General features: G+C 42.9%; 1 protein-coding gene across 5 annotated transcripts in view; it reads left to right on the top strand.

The window, feature by feature from the left end:
* The window catches only part of PDZD2 (PDZ domain containing 2), a 1178280-nt gene that overhangs the window by 905585 nt on the left and 258654 nt on the right, over nucleotides 1-14041 (top strand). For all 5 annotated transcript variants that reach the window (XM_085630570.1, XM_085630578.1, XM_085630563.1 and 2 more), the window contains one exon: nucleotides 12154-12265. In XM_085630570.1, coding sequence (XP_085486696.1) covers nucleotides 12154-12265 — 112 coding nt within the window. The remainder of the gene's footprint in view (nucleotides 1-12153; nucleotides 12266-14041) is intronic.

Here is a 14041-nt window from a genome sequence, read left to right as displayed (position 1 = left end):
TTGAATAAATAAATGAAACCATGATACTTCCTCCTCCTTCCAATTCTGTCTCATGTCTATAGGTCTCATCCGCCAGCACTTTGTGCCAGATTTAGTAATGGTTCTTCAAGATGTGCTGTTAGATCCTTCATTATCGGGTTTTTGTCGAGGTCAGTGTTTTTTATAGTTAGTGTTTCTTGGTATTTAAAGGAGGCTGGTAAAATATTTTGAGTCGAATCAACACTCAGTTTTACCTTCTTGGGTGGGGCGGTAAAAGGCTGTAATATTCCTTGTGGCTGGTGTTGGTTGCTTAGCTGTAACTTAATAGTACTGCTTCATTTCTGGGGTTCTCTTCAGCTGTAGCCCGTGCAGGTAAGAGGGGTTGGCCGGTGATGCCAGGTGGGGGTGATTTCGACAGACAACGACGAGGGAAAATTAATTATTTATTTAATTTTCCCTCGTCATTGTCTGTCAAAATCCCCCGCATCCACACGGCCCACCGTCCCACCACTCTTACCTGCACGGTCCGCGTCTGGCTTCTCTTGCCCTTTTCTTTTATATTCATTCTAGGAAGCATGGTTCGAAGCTGACCCGATCCAAGGGCAACCGCCCTACTTTGCCTTTTAGACCAGCAACACCCACTGGCAGCGAGTCAGGCTCCTAGCCCTTCTTTACACTGGCCAGACAGCACGAAGGGGATGCACTGTGTGCACTTCACACTCAATGTGTACCCGGTCGCTCTGCAACTGGGCGGGCGGCCTCAACAGAGCTCCTCCTCCTCTTCTCCCCTAGCTCTTTACCGTACCGTCAGAATACCGAGATCACACTTGCCAGGGTATGAGTCAATTTACAGAAAAAAATGTTGAAGAGTTGCTATAGAAGCAAAGTATTTCAAAGAGCCTGGTGCATTTACAGAAAAAAATCATAGGTTTAATTTAAAGGCAACCATTTTTTATTTGTTTAAAAAAATACAAAACATTTTGTTAATTAAATTAAATAAATGTTAAGTCTACTGCATTTTTGAAGCAACCTTTTTCCAAAAACCTTTTATTTTAACTGCAGATCCCTCTCTCCGCTCTTGATGTCTCTGTGGAGCGCTCGCTCCACTGCATATTTGCAGCTGGGTCTGCACGATATCTAATATCTAAAACAATAATAAGAACCAAGAAATGAATGACCCATTCACATTCCGGTCACTCGCAGACTTGTGCTGTGATTGGCGCGCGTCACCAGAGTGTGTTTGTCCCGCCCAATGAAGTATGGAATCCCGCGATGGTTCATGCATTTGCCATTCATCAGGGCTGCCTGCACGTGACTCAGACAGCTACGCATGTTCCAAGGCCAATCCCGTCACCCTTTGTCGGGTTGGCCTGATGGGAGTGCAGGCTCAGAAGTAATCCGGCGCAGCTGCTGCTACAATAGGATTGCTATGCAGAGTGCAACTACTGTGCATATTTTCATAGCCTGGGGCACACTGGGGGAACGCTGGCCGACGCGCTGTTTGATCTCCGCAGAGTTAGTCTGTGAAAGTTCAGGCATTGCAGGAGCGCCTCGCACAAAACAGTTTTAAGAAACCACCCGCAGAAAAGTGTAACTTTCACTCCGAGTTTAACTTGGCAAAAAGTACATCTACCATTTTGTCTGGGAAATGTTTTCTTTTAAGCCTTGCTCGTGTCACGGTCAGGTCATTTGTGCCCTAGAGGCTCGGCTTAGAGGGGAAACTCACAAGTATGTTAATGCACTTCTCCATGGGGGTTCTTTAATATAATTTAGTGCTGTTTATAAAGTAGTTAAAGTAGTAGAAAACAGCAGTTAGCCATCACAATTAATCTATTGGGCACTTAAAGTGTCAACCTGAGATTCTTCACAAATAAAACTTTGGAGTTTACTTATTAAACTAGAGCCACACAACAGTGTCCAATTCTCTCAGCCTCCTTCGAGAGTAGGCATGTTTATACATTTTAAACTCGATTAGTAAGTCAAAAGCACTTTGAACTTTGCATAATATCCACTGTGAGAGATTTGTTGCACCTCTTAGCATTATCGCCATTTATTATCAATTACATTACAAATATCAATTCAATTCTTCTGCTGTTTCTCAGGGTCTTGTAATTTCACCATAACTGTTTCTTTCCCAGTTAGGAAAATACAGGAGTGATTTTCCTGCCGGATTCGCATACGTACTGAAGCCTTCTTTTGCACAAAGTGTAGATCTCAATTTGGTGGAAGGTGTGTGAACACACAACGTGATTGACTGGGAACATGAACTTGATGCTTCTCCAATCACATCCCTGGAACTCTGTGCCATGTCCATGGTATTACAGGAACATCCATGTGCAACTACTGAGATAAATGTGTAATAGAATGAGAAACAGTACCGTTGTCACTCATCTGATCATTACAACAAGTCAGTTTAACCCTTGAACCTCGGGACACTACTGGTCATACCCTGTGACACAACAGGTTAAGTAAATCATGAGTCATGACCTACACATCATAGGAGATAACAATTATGAGCTGGTAGCTCACTGAACCACTAGCTGCAGAAAATTGAATACATAATTTGACACACAGCAAATCACATAAGGATCCAGATTCTTATCTTTGTAACTGTATTTATGAACCACAATATTGCATAACAAATGGAACTATATATATCCTACAAATATATTTTCAGTCTTATCTCTAGGGTTGGGTAGGGAAGGAGTTAGTTCAGGGAAATGTCATGAATACTCACCTCACTAGTGGATGCAAACCCATTATGCATATGTCCCATTAATTAGAAAGCTCTGATGTATAGCACAAGACAACCGAAATAAACTGAAGTATGTTTGCTTTCTTGAGAGCCTCTTATGTTTGTTTTTCTTTGGCTGAGAATGGATTTGACAGAAATGCCATAAAGTAGTATTAAAGCTACCCCTAAATACAAGGGTCCTATTGACTGGTCTTTTAGATTTCAGTTGTGTAAATATATATTTTTTGTTTTTTTATCCTCTTGAAATCAGTCTAAGTAGAACCCGACATTACATCTTGAATATTAGTTTTATTAAGAAATTTAGGCTCAAACCTTATTAGTGCGTTCTTTGCAGTAGTGTACAGAATCAACCAGATTCTGCTGAGATCACCATTCCTAACTGGCTTCACTAGTTGGAAACATTTCAAAATTCTTTCATGAAAAAATGTTTGGTGTTTGTTGGAAATAACCCTTTCTAGGGTTCGTTTTGTCAACTTTTTGCTTTTCTCCTGTCCAGTTTTCCGCTGCTCTGGATGCTAGCCGTAGAACTTGGGCACGTTTGGCACTACAGTGCAGTGTCAAAGCCCTGTACTCATCTTACACATACTGGTGATTGGTGTATACATGATTGGCTGTTTTGAGTTAGCTGTAAGTCCCTTGTCATGGGGTAAGACCTATACCAGGGGTATGTATCTCTATTGGGCCTCTGTGGCCTGCCACACTGTTTGTGCCATCCACAGAGGTAGCTCATTGATTGTGCCATTTGCCCTGGTAGGGCCTGTGTGCACAGGTTGCTGTTACTCGGTTTGGCATTTATAAAGCTGTGTACCAAGGTTCTGCATGTCTCCTGCTATATCAGATTTCTCCCTGGTGACAGAGTGTGGTGTTGGGAAGAGGTTGGGCAGGTGTGTGTATGTGTTACCTGCAAGGGTCATGAATGACAGTGGATGGTGTGTTCGGTACACACCATCCAGTGTCATTGGGACCTGCTTCTCTCATTGGATGAGCATGAGGGGGTGTAGGGAAAGACTTTTGAGCATTATTTGCTATGGGCAGAATATTAACAGTATCGTGTTTGGTATCGTTGAGTTTGTAATGGTGAATCCTCTCCGGTAGTGGGAGGGTGTTTGACATTACGGTGCTGGAAATGTCACTTTGGGAAAGTGGGTATTTTGATGTGTGTGGCTCTCTGTGCCTAGTGGCCTGTCTCCTAATTCACAACTGAGTGCTGCCGGGGCTGCCACATTTGTGCGTTCCTGATAAAGGGCCATACGTGAGGGGTTCACAGGAAACTGTGGATCTCTGACTCTAAGGGGCCTTTCGAAGGGACAGTTACCTGGGGGTGGAATTGGCACCTGCATTCCAAGTGGCAGGGTCTTGGCCCCACTAAAGATTGTGATCAAACCTCCCAGGTGGGATGGGAGACAGGACAGTTTAGAGAGGTCATGGCCGGTATAACAACTGGGGCTTTGGCCTCCAAAAGTAGAGACACTTTTGAATTTGGAACCATACAACACTGGTTCGATACTGGACATTGACACAAGGAATCATTAGGGCAAGAGAGACTGCTACTGGACTATCTACACACTTATGGTGCCTTGGTGCTCCAAGAAGGGGACTATCAATCGGTGGATTTTGCCTGCACGTTGCTTGCCTGCAGCTAAGTGCCAGCTGTCATGGCCTGGGTCTTAAAGTACTCTCCAAGGGTCAGTGAGCGGCCTCCTGTCCATGAGATTCCAAGGACACAAAGGGCCTCACTGTCTCCACAAGATCGTAAGGACCGCATTGAGTGAGGCAGAAACAGATGGAAGTGATCATGGTTGGGACAAGGACCATCCGTAACATACACCATCAGCTCACTGTGCAAGAGGATTGTGGGCACAAGATCAGCACCCATCTGAGGTGCAGGGATGTGAGTAGTTCGATGAGTGCGGGGGAAGCTTGCAGAGTCCGAGGGGCACGTGCTTGTAACCAGGAGGCCTGTGCTCGCTTGTGCTCCAAAGCGTGTGGTGTCCGAGGGGTGTTGGGGGAACCTGAGCCGGGAGCTGAGACTGCCTTTGGATTCCAGATCGGGAGGATGACAGTGCCAGTCATCGTGGCCTCTGTCCGAGTTTGTTGGCTCCCTCTCCTTGGACCCACGCCATAGGGTGCTTTGTTTGGGGAAACACTTTGATGAGACTTGATGGGTTTTGTGTGCCTTGTGAGCATCTGCAGCTGACTGTCGGGGTCTACGGCAGGTCACTCCTCCGCTTGGTGGGAAAACATTTCTCCAGACGTGGATCGTGCCAGCTTCCTGGGTCACAACCTTTTGTGTACGGGGGGAATCCGATCCCACACTCGTGCAGGTTCTGTTGGGTGCCTGGAGGTCTAATCCGGATGGACGAAACTAAGTAACTGTTTGTTTCCGTGTTAGGTGGTTTTGACTGTTTAGTCAACAGGGCGCCATCCTGGGCAAGGTGTATCCTTGGCTGGTGGAGTTAATGGACTGTGGGGCTAGGTCAAGATGCGTAGTCAGAGACTGGTGGCTGTTCGACCTTTCTGCAATGGGATAAGTCTGACAATTGCATATAACTGTAAAGTGTATATACAATGTGTATCTCATTTTAATTTCAGTGAGTGTGTGTAATACAAAGGCAAGTGTTTTTATACATATGGTGTGAAGTCTTTTTGTAGTGTACGCAGTATGTTGCGAGGGGGGGTGTTGTGCCAATACTTTACACTTGTGCCTTGAGAATAAGCCTGACTGCTCGGTGATAAGCTACCAGAGGGTGAGCACAGGTTATTGGACACGTGTATCATACTCATTCTATTTGGAATGGCGGATTTTGACTGTCTTTGATGCATCTTAGTCATCTTAAAACCGCTGGGCATAACAGTGTTGAAACCCCTGAAAGAGCCATGAGCCAGAAACCAAACTCTATCCAGAAATAACGTCATCTTTAACCTGTTCAGTTCCCCCTTTCATCAGATAGTGTAGAAGCATTCTTGAAATGCATATCAGACCTTGATGTTCACGTTCAGCACTGTTCAGTGATGGGATGAAGGTTGTCTATCAGTCGGTTGTTGACATCCATCTATGAGCCCAGAGCCTCCCAACGCATTAGACAATCTTACACAACGCATACACTATTACAGGATGATTACAATGAAGCTAAACAATCGAATGATAAAAGACCCCTACTACAGAAGGAAAATAAAACAAAAAGCTAGTCCCTTAATAGATGTATACTTGATAACAACTTTAAAAGAGGCAAAGTCCACAGTATCCAGCTTTAAGGAAAATGCATTAAATGAAGGTTTAATAGTGCAGCAGCACTGAATATATGTACTTTAAGCTGAAGGGAAGACTTTGAGATCTTGCATTACAAATAGACACAGTACCAGCACTGCACCAGATGCAGCTCCCAGGGTTACTGTGTCCAAGCTGCATCCATTTTTTGCATGCATGCAGGGATGCGATGAACCTCTTTGCTGACTTAGCATGGGATAATATTCCACATGGCATACCGCAGTGTATCAGTTCCCCTTAACCTTCCTGTGACCGTTTAGATATCTGCAGCTTTCATGACTTTCTATGACTGTTCCTATGGTGTTAATAATATGGTAGCAGTGTACTAGCACAGTAGGAGGAACCTGGCCTGTTGTGGCATATTGACTTCTGTTCACACATCTTATGTGATCATCCAGCCCAGACATGGCGGGGGACACCTTTTCAATTGGATGTTGTTTTCCAGTGACCAGTCTTGCAGATACTTAATAGAGATCTTTTACAAAATGGATCAATGTACAAAGCTCAAACGTGGGGCCCTTTCCATCACTGTCATTTCTAGCACCACTGGTACCAATAAGTGGCATATGAAACCTTCCACAAGACCCTTGTCGCGTGGACCTCACAGTAGCAAGCCAAAGATCTCCTTAAAGTCGCCCTGTCATGTGGTAGCAGGGGCTGTACTCAAGTGTTAATATTAAAGACGTATTTTAGCAGTGAGGTGACAGTCCAGGGACCAGAATAAAAAATGCAAGGTTTACCTGATTTAAAAAAAAAAAAAAAAAGGGGAACATCTTTTATTGAAATCAGCAAAGATAAATTGGAAAACAATGGATTGAACCATTTTACTACGTATATCTGGTAGTAACCATTTAAATGAGCACCTGAAGAAACCATGGTCAGTAAATGGAAAATAATTTAAAATTCAGGGAAGCACCTTCTCACAAGGACCTTGGCCAAAGTCAGAAAGGCTCTCTAAAATACAAATATTGAGATGTTGGAAGGTGACTAATGTTGGTTGCATGGTTATTTGGCATCTTATCCTTGTTGTATCTTCTTTTCAAATGTTGCTGGAGCTTTCGTCTTACTGGTGGATACTGAAGACAGTTTGGGACAACACTGTTCTCTACAGCTTTAGTTTGTGTTGAAGAGCTTAGTAGAGATGGACCTGTGCTGGGTCGGTGGGAATGATATCACAGGATGGGGAGGTTGGTCTTTATCCAATTGGTGCTGGTTGCGTTGGTCTTGCGAAAACATCAGCCGTCTTCGGCAGTAGGGTTTTACTGCAACTTAGTAAAAGGAACTGCAGCTTTTCAGATTTTGAATCCCACAAATCAGACGGGGATCTTTAGCCTCATCTCTCACTCCTTCTTCCCACAGTAAGGTGCTGAGCCTAGCGCAGTGAGGCCTACTGCAGATAACTGGTCCTTAGTCATTCCTTCCGGTGAGCCACAGGTACCAGACCACACACGGTTCCTGGCGTTTTTGAGTTCAGAAGCAGTCATATTATTATTTAATCTGTTATATATTGGAATAATGGCATTTTGAGCAACACCTTTGCCTGGAGGGAAATGTTTTCATCATGCAGAATGGAATTATCTGTATGGCCACAAAGGGATAGAGTGAAGCTCTTTCCTGTAATGTATTTTCCTGAGTGTCTAATGCTTGTTGCCGACTATCAGATGTGATGTCGCAGGATTTTAGTCGTTAATCATAGACCATGAGTCTGGTAGACATGAATCCGAATTTTATGATCAGTAAAGGGTTAGGTTGGCAGGTAGGTGTTTTAAGAAAACCATCCCTTTCAGTGGAACCCACTAGCTGGAGTGAAACCCGTTTCTTTGGTTTAAGGCAGTTAAAGTATAAGGTCTCTTAAGGCACCCTTAAATAAATAAAATAAATAAAATGGGGAATTCAAGTGCCATCAGCCCACCACGGAGAGTGGGTGGTCTAATAAAATCATTCCACTACACTTACAGTTTAATTTTAACTTGATGTGTCTTGAAGCCACACAGCCATGTGGAAATTTGTTGTTTTCAAGCCCTGCAACCGCACTAATACACACAAGATGTGAGGCTTTGTGTTCAGTGAAACAGAACAAAAAAATTAGATTTTTGACATGAACTCGAGTTCCTGTTCTTATACCATTGTGAAAGAACACTACAAGTCAATTTTAAAAGCCAGTGAAGTGTAGGGGCTCGTAGACATGCCTATGCATAGGTCCTCACACTGGGTCACAGCACAAAGCTAAAACGTCAATCAGTTTATAAGTAACGCTAGTCTAGATGACAACCTAAAATGCCCACGTGTTTGTTATGTTCTTCTCGTTATTTGCTGTGGACGACTGATGATTTTGTGTCTATGGTGGTTGTGTCCTGCAAATCAATGGGTCAGCCTTGTGTTCTGTTTAAATGAACAGTTGTTCTCCCCCCAAATTGCCAACCCTGTCACCTGAGAAAATCAACTGTTTGTTAGCAGGGCCCGACACATATACACACAGTGCGAACATTGGGGGGCGGGGGTGTTGGAGGATGTGGAGATGTCCCAATGTGTGAAGTGTGTTGATTATCTGGACTGAAAAGACTCGTAATACAAGTAGGTGATACTTATTCATCTACTAGTGTGCGCATGTGCACTGGATTCCACCGCTGCTAAACTGTTTTCCAAAGGCACACTTATTTCTGTCTGAATTCACAACTCTCATAACGTATAGAAAGTTGTGCCTGTCACTGATAACGTCTGACAACAAAATATCCAGGAATGGAAAAGGGAATTTTCTATTTAATATTGCTTCCTCCCTTTTATTTCTCTTCTGGACTGCTTGGACAGTAACCGCACCCCTGGAGAAGGCCATGTCCACTGCCCCATGCTACACAAACAAGTACCAAGAAGCTGCAGACATGCAAAGTGGGCATTCCAATCTAAAGCCAGTCTGCCCACCCACTAGCAGCCAGACCCAAGGCCAGGCATGTTTATTCTTCCAGTTCCAATGTTGCCTTTACTGGGCGTATCCTTTCTACCGGCACACAGATGCTCCAACTTTGCCCCAAATCCAACAATAAGTTCTGTTTTACCTTCCGCAGCACTATCCAGAGTGCATTGTTGAGCTCCTGTTGCATAAGGTCCATCTCAACACATAGCCTTGGCAGTTGAAGACACTGTTTGTAAACTTGATTTTATTTGATGGACAGAAATACTTTATTTCCAAGAAATATATTCTTATAGAAATATTACATTTCAAATTCCTAAAATCATTCAGCCACGCCTACTTATATACAATTGTACAATTACAACTGTATTAATATTACAATTCCTCCCTACCAAAACCCAATACACCCAAAATCACACACATATTTAAAACATTTAATTCAAAATAATAACATTTTCGACAAAATAGAAAAACTGTTCTTGATTTGCCTTTGACTAAACCTTCACTTAATTACTTGCTGGTGCTTTTTAATAAACACTGCAATGAAATTAGAGCTCTTTTTTGTACGTGATCTATTTCTCCTCCCAGAGACTTAGCTGCCCACGTCCTCAGGACCGTTCATTACCTCTAAAGCAGTGTATGTGGACCCTACCTCCAGGAACGGAGATTATCTAGCAACACCCTCAACAATACATAGAAAGCAACCTTCTGCCCACTCTGGTTTTACGTTTAGCTGAGTTGCTCTGGGCCCTGACTCTAATTGTGACAATACTCTGCACTTTTGACTCCTCAATCGTTTGTGTTTATGCTCTCCAGTGATCCTAATATGTGTGTAGAAGACACCAATCAACTTGAGATCAATAAACCCATGGATGCATGTGGTCCCTCTGGCCTTTGCAGAATATTTTCCCCACAATTCACTATTTACCACATCTATTCATTCATGGAATCGCCCCATGCGAGCCCTAATATATTTTTTGCCCTGCAACAGCCGTGCACCGTTGCACTTAATCTGGTGTGGCCTATTACCTCAATGATTTCTTCTTCACCAAATTTTCTAGATGTGGCAGAAACTCATTAATTGCAGTCTTAAAGCAGCTTAACTCTCTGCTCATCATCTCGCTGCCAGTCACAATTTAACTGCTAGAGCAAGTTTCCTGTGTCAGCCATGAATCATTGTCCCCCTTAAAAGAACCTTTGCTCTTTGCCATTATCCCAATTTACTCAGTGCAGTTAGGAACTTGAGTCTCTTAAAACTTAAACTGAGTTAAAAAAAAACAAGCCTGACACCATACCATCTGTAAATCCTTATCACAAACTATTATCACACAAAGTTTGATAATTTATGTTGTGATTTCTATTGAGGCCGAACGTTTTGCGTCAACCCGAACATACAGGGAGGAGGATCACATTGTAAGTTCTATGTAGGCTCCCCAATACAGGTATGTTTTTTTCCCACAATGGTAATGAATAAACCCTTGAAGATTTCCATCTAAAAAAATCTGTAACTGTTGCCTTACTTTCCTCTTGACTGGACTTATTGACTTGATCATCTATAAGCAAAGGGGCCCAGACAACATTTGTTAAGCCACAGCCATGCATAGGTGCAGGCATCTGGCTCAGTTGTTCTACTCACACATGTACAAAGTAAGTGGAGTTATCATTATGATTGGGGCGCAAGATGCCAACCCCAAAAGTGTTGGTCCTCATTAGTATTTGAGGGAAGGATTGCTCCCCATTCTTCAGTTGATCATTTCTCTTCCAATTCGATGATTAACATCGGAGAGCTAAATCTTAATTCTGTTATCCTCTCAGGGTTACAAGCGGTAATCACCAACCCTTGCTCCTAAAAAAACCCACATAGAAATGCTCAGTAGATCCCATTACTGACTGAACCCTTTGAGTATTCACATAGGAGTGGACTCCTTTAAGACTTACATTTTGTAAATACCTTAAAGGGATGGGTGGCTCTTGCTTCTCTTTAAAGATAAAGTACAAACGCTCTTGACAGAAATGACCTTACCAGTTGCCATCATCTCGGTAAACTTCAAACTTACAACCATACTGCTCTCAGTCTCCACATTAAAACTGTGAAAGGATAGATTCAAGTCCTCTAATATTACCAAAAGGTATTCCATCCTACTCAATTTGTATTTTCCATGGGATGGATATGTAAGTTTTTTCTATAATTTCTGTAACAATCAATTGCTACTAGGGTAGCATTGTCACACTCTAACTGTCTGGAGTGATATAGCATGCCTCATGCAGTGTTTATTCAACATACCTGGCTGATGCGTAGTTGATTATGGGTGCTACTCATGTGTTCCATTCAATACTCTTAGAGTAGAGCGTAAGTATTTATTGGACATCTTTTGGGTATTCGATGGAAGCTGTTGCTTAGAGTGGCTTTTTGTGTTTAGGAGCCTAGCATTCACTTACATCTTTGAAGCTTCAATCAACAGATCGCTGCGTGCTAATGTTAGTGGACCTTTCCGTGGTCTTGGTGACTCACTCTTATTCCACGGTTGTACCTGTTTAATGAATTGCAGAACTGCCACTTAGACGTGTCTAGTTTTTCTTACCTCAATTGCAAATTCAATTGTGAAAGGAGCAATCTGCTTTAGAACCAGTGTATTGATCTGTGGGGTCTTAGCAGGTATGTATTTAATTTTCTGTTTATGTGAGGCTTCTATGTCTTGTTTTCAAGTGTAGAGGCATCTGACGACCCAAAACTAAACTATTGGTATAATTTTGCTAATTCTATTGAGAGTCACTTGGGTAAGGGAATGAGAACAGAGTTCCCAATGGGTTGAGTGTGGAGGGGGGGTTGGAGATTTTTTCTCCCTCCCTACCAACCTATTCAGAACCCTGCTCTACCTCATCCTTTCTTACACCCAATGGTGTGAGAGGGTGGGAAGCAGCTGAGCAACCCAATTCTCTCATTGGCCCATTAACAGTGCTACCCACCCCCTTCTCATGACCAGCTGCCAGATGGTGAGAGAAGGCAGGCATCAAGACTCACATTAAGCTAAGTTAAGGGGGTCCCGGAAGCCTGGAGAGTGCTGATATGTAGGGGATTATAAGGGGTTTCCACGAAATACATCTAATATGTAATGGATAATGCAAGCCTTATTTTTATTTACAAAAATGGAAGTTTATATAAATTAGAGGCTCAAAAAGGTACTGTTGATATTTATACAGTGACAACTATAGTCACATAACATGTTTCCTTTTATTTTGCAGGAAACAGAAATAAACAAAGTTCAAGATTGTGGCTACACAGAAATTTCCAAAGGAGTCTGCAGAAGCCCCACCCTAGGAGGCAGTCTTTTGAAATACAGAAGCCGGTCTCAAGGTAAAGAGATTTAACATTTTTGACTGATTTCTGTACACATTGTTTGCATCCAGAATTATGTATCATGCAAAATAATTTGGGACTAAATGTTATGTTATCGAAGCTTATAAAGCGCACTTCTACCCATGGGTGTCCTGGCGCTACACACTGACTCACTGTAAGCAGGGGTGCCTAAACCGTGAATAACCAAGTCTTCAAATCAGTACTATTTCTATTCCATGAGGCATAGCATGGGAGGCCCCCTTCTATAGAATTTCCTTTATTTCCTGTGGATTTGAACTTCAAAGGCTTTCTGTTTCTGTGGTCAATGTTTGCCGAAATACACGGAATGTACACATATACAAATCAAAAACAGGAGGCACATGCAATAATGCACAGCACAATAAAGCTCCCAACCAGGAGCCACACTGTTCACTTCACTAGTATGTACTAAAGTTTATACAGACCACACTATTACACATACATACCAGATCAATCGCAGAACGCACAGGACCAATGGGCTTTGGTGAAACAGTCCGCTTTTAAAATTTAAACACATACTTTAGCTACCCACATTCCAACACATTGCTCTCACATGTTCCCTCAGAGCTCCTGGCACCCACAATGTCATCACAGACCCTACACACTCAAGAGCACACGTGCATACAGCTGTTGTCTCTCACACATACTACCATCTGTGGATTATTATCTCTACAAAACTCTGTTTAGGCAACTCCTTGTATTGATTTTGTTGCCTGCAGACGTGTTTGCCTTCAGCACACAATACTTTCATTGCCAGCATTCGTAAAGTAAGCCTGATCATGTAGAGATTTCTGCGCATGACATGATTGTCTCTTCTAGAAACCATATGGCCCATGTATGGAGATAAGACATGGCTGCTGGGTACAGTATTAAGTCTGGGCCAGCACTTCCTGCATCCTGAGACTGGATGATTGGTCACCATAATAATTTCCTTACCTAAATGAAGATGATCAGTCTATGGCCTTGGTTGTGCTCCATCGAAAAGTGTGCGTAATGGGGGCCTGCCCACTGGGAGAAACAGTCCTTGGCAAAGCCAAAAGGTTGGAATTTAATGTGCCAACCCACACATAGAGGCATTCAAAAATGCAGTTTATTAAAATCTGCCTTATTGGCTTTGCTAACGCAGGAAAAAGTAGTAAAAAAAAAAAGGTTGCTTTCCATATAGAATCCATATAGCTGATAAAGAATTGTATATTACACGAAGTTTGATGATCGAGTGCACTTTTCATATAGAAAAACTGTCCTTATGCATTCTATTAGAGGGACTTTGTGGAAGGTGAAATGATACACTAAACAGTATTGGGCTGGCCTGTCGGGCACTTGGGCAGTGACAGTTCAAAGGGCCGATGTGAAAGCCGGTTCTTTTAAATCAGTCACGGCCCACAGGACCAAAAACAAAATGGCGTACATCCGAGCCATTTCAAGCTGGCTCCTCTAGCAGTGACAGAGTGCCCAGTAGGCCAGTCCAACGCTGACACCAATTAACCAAAAGCATGAGCTGAGCGTATAATACTCCCTCCTCTGAGTGGAGCCAAAGCCCCTTCTATGTATAATTTAAAGAGTTGGCAGCAATATGTCCTTATGATGTCTGCACTATCAAGCCAGACCATAAAAGGATAGAGGAAGCAACAGCAGCATGGAGCAGGTTTGCTAGTGTACTGCCTGCACCTTGTCCCCACATCAGCCCTGCTCACACTTCATAGAGAGGTACGAAAGTCATCAATGCTCACTTGGATAACCTTGTGGGGTAGGATA

This window comes from Triturus cristatus, chromosome 2_1, assembly GCF_964204655.1.
Source record: "Triturus cristatus chromosome 2_1, aTriCri1.1, whole genome shotgun sequence".
Lineage (NCBI taxonomy): Eukaryota > Metazoa > Chordata > Amphibia > Caudata > Salamandridae > Triturus > Triturus cristatus.
Note: the sequence above shows the minus strand (reverse complement) of the source record. Positions and strands in the feature narration are given on the sequence as shown.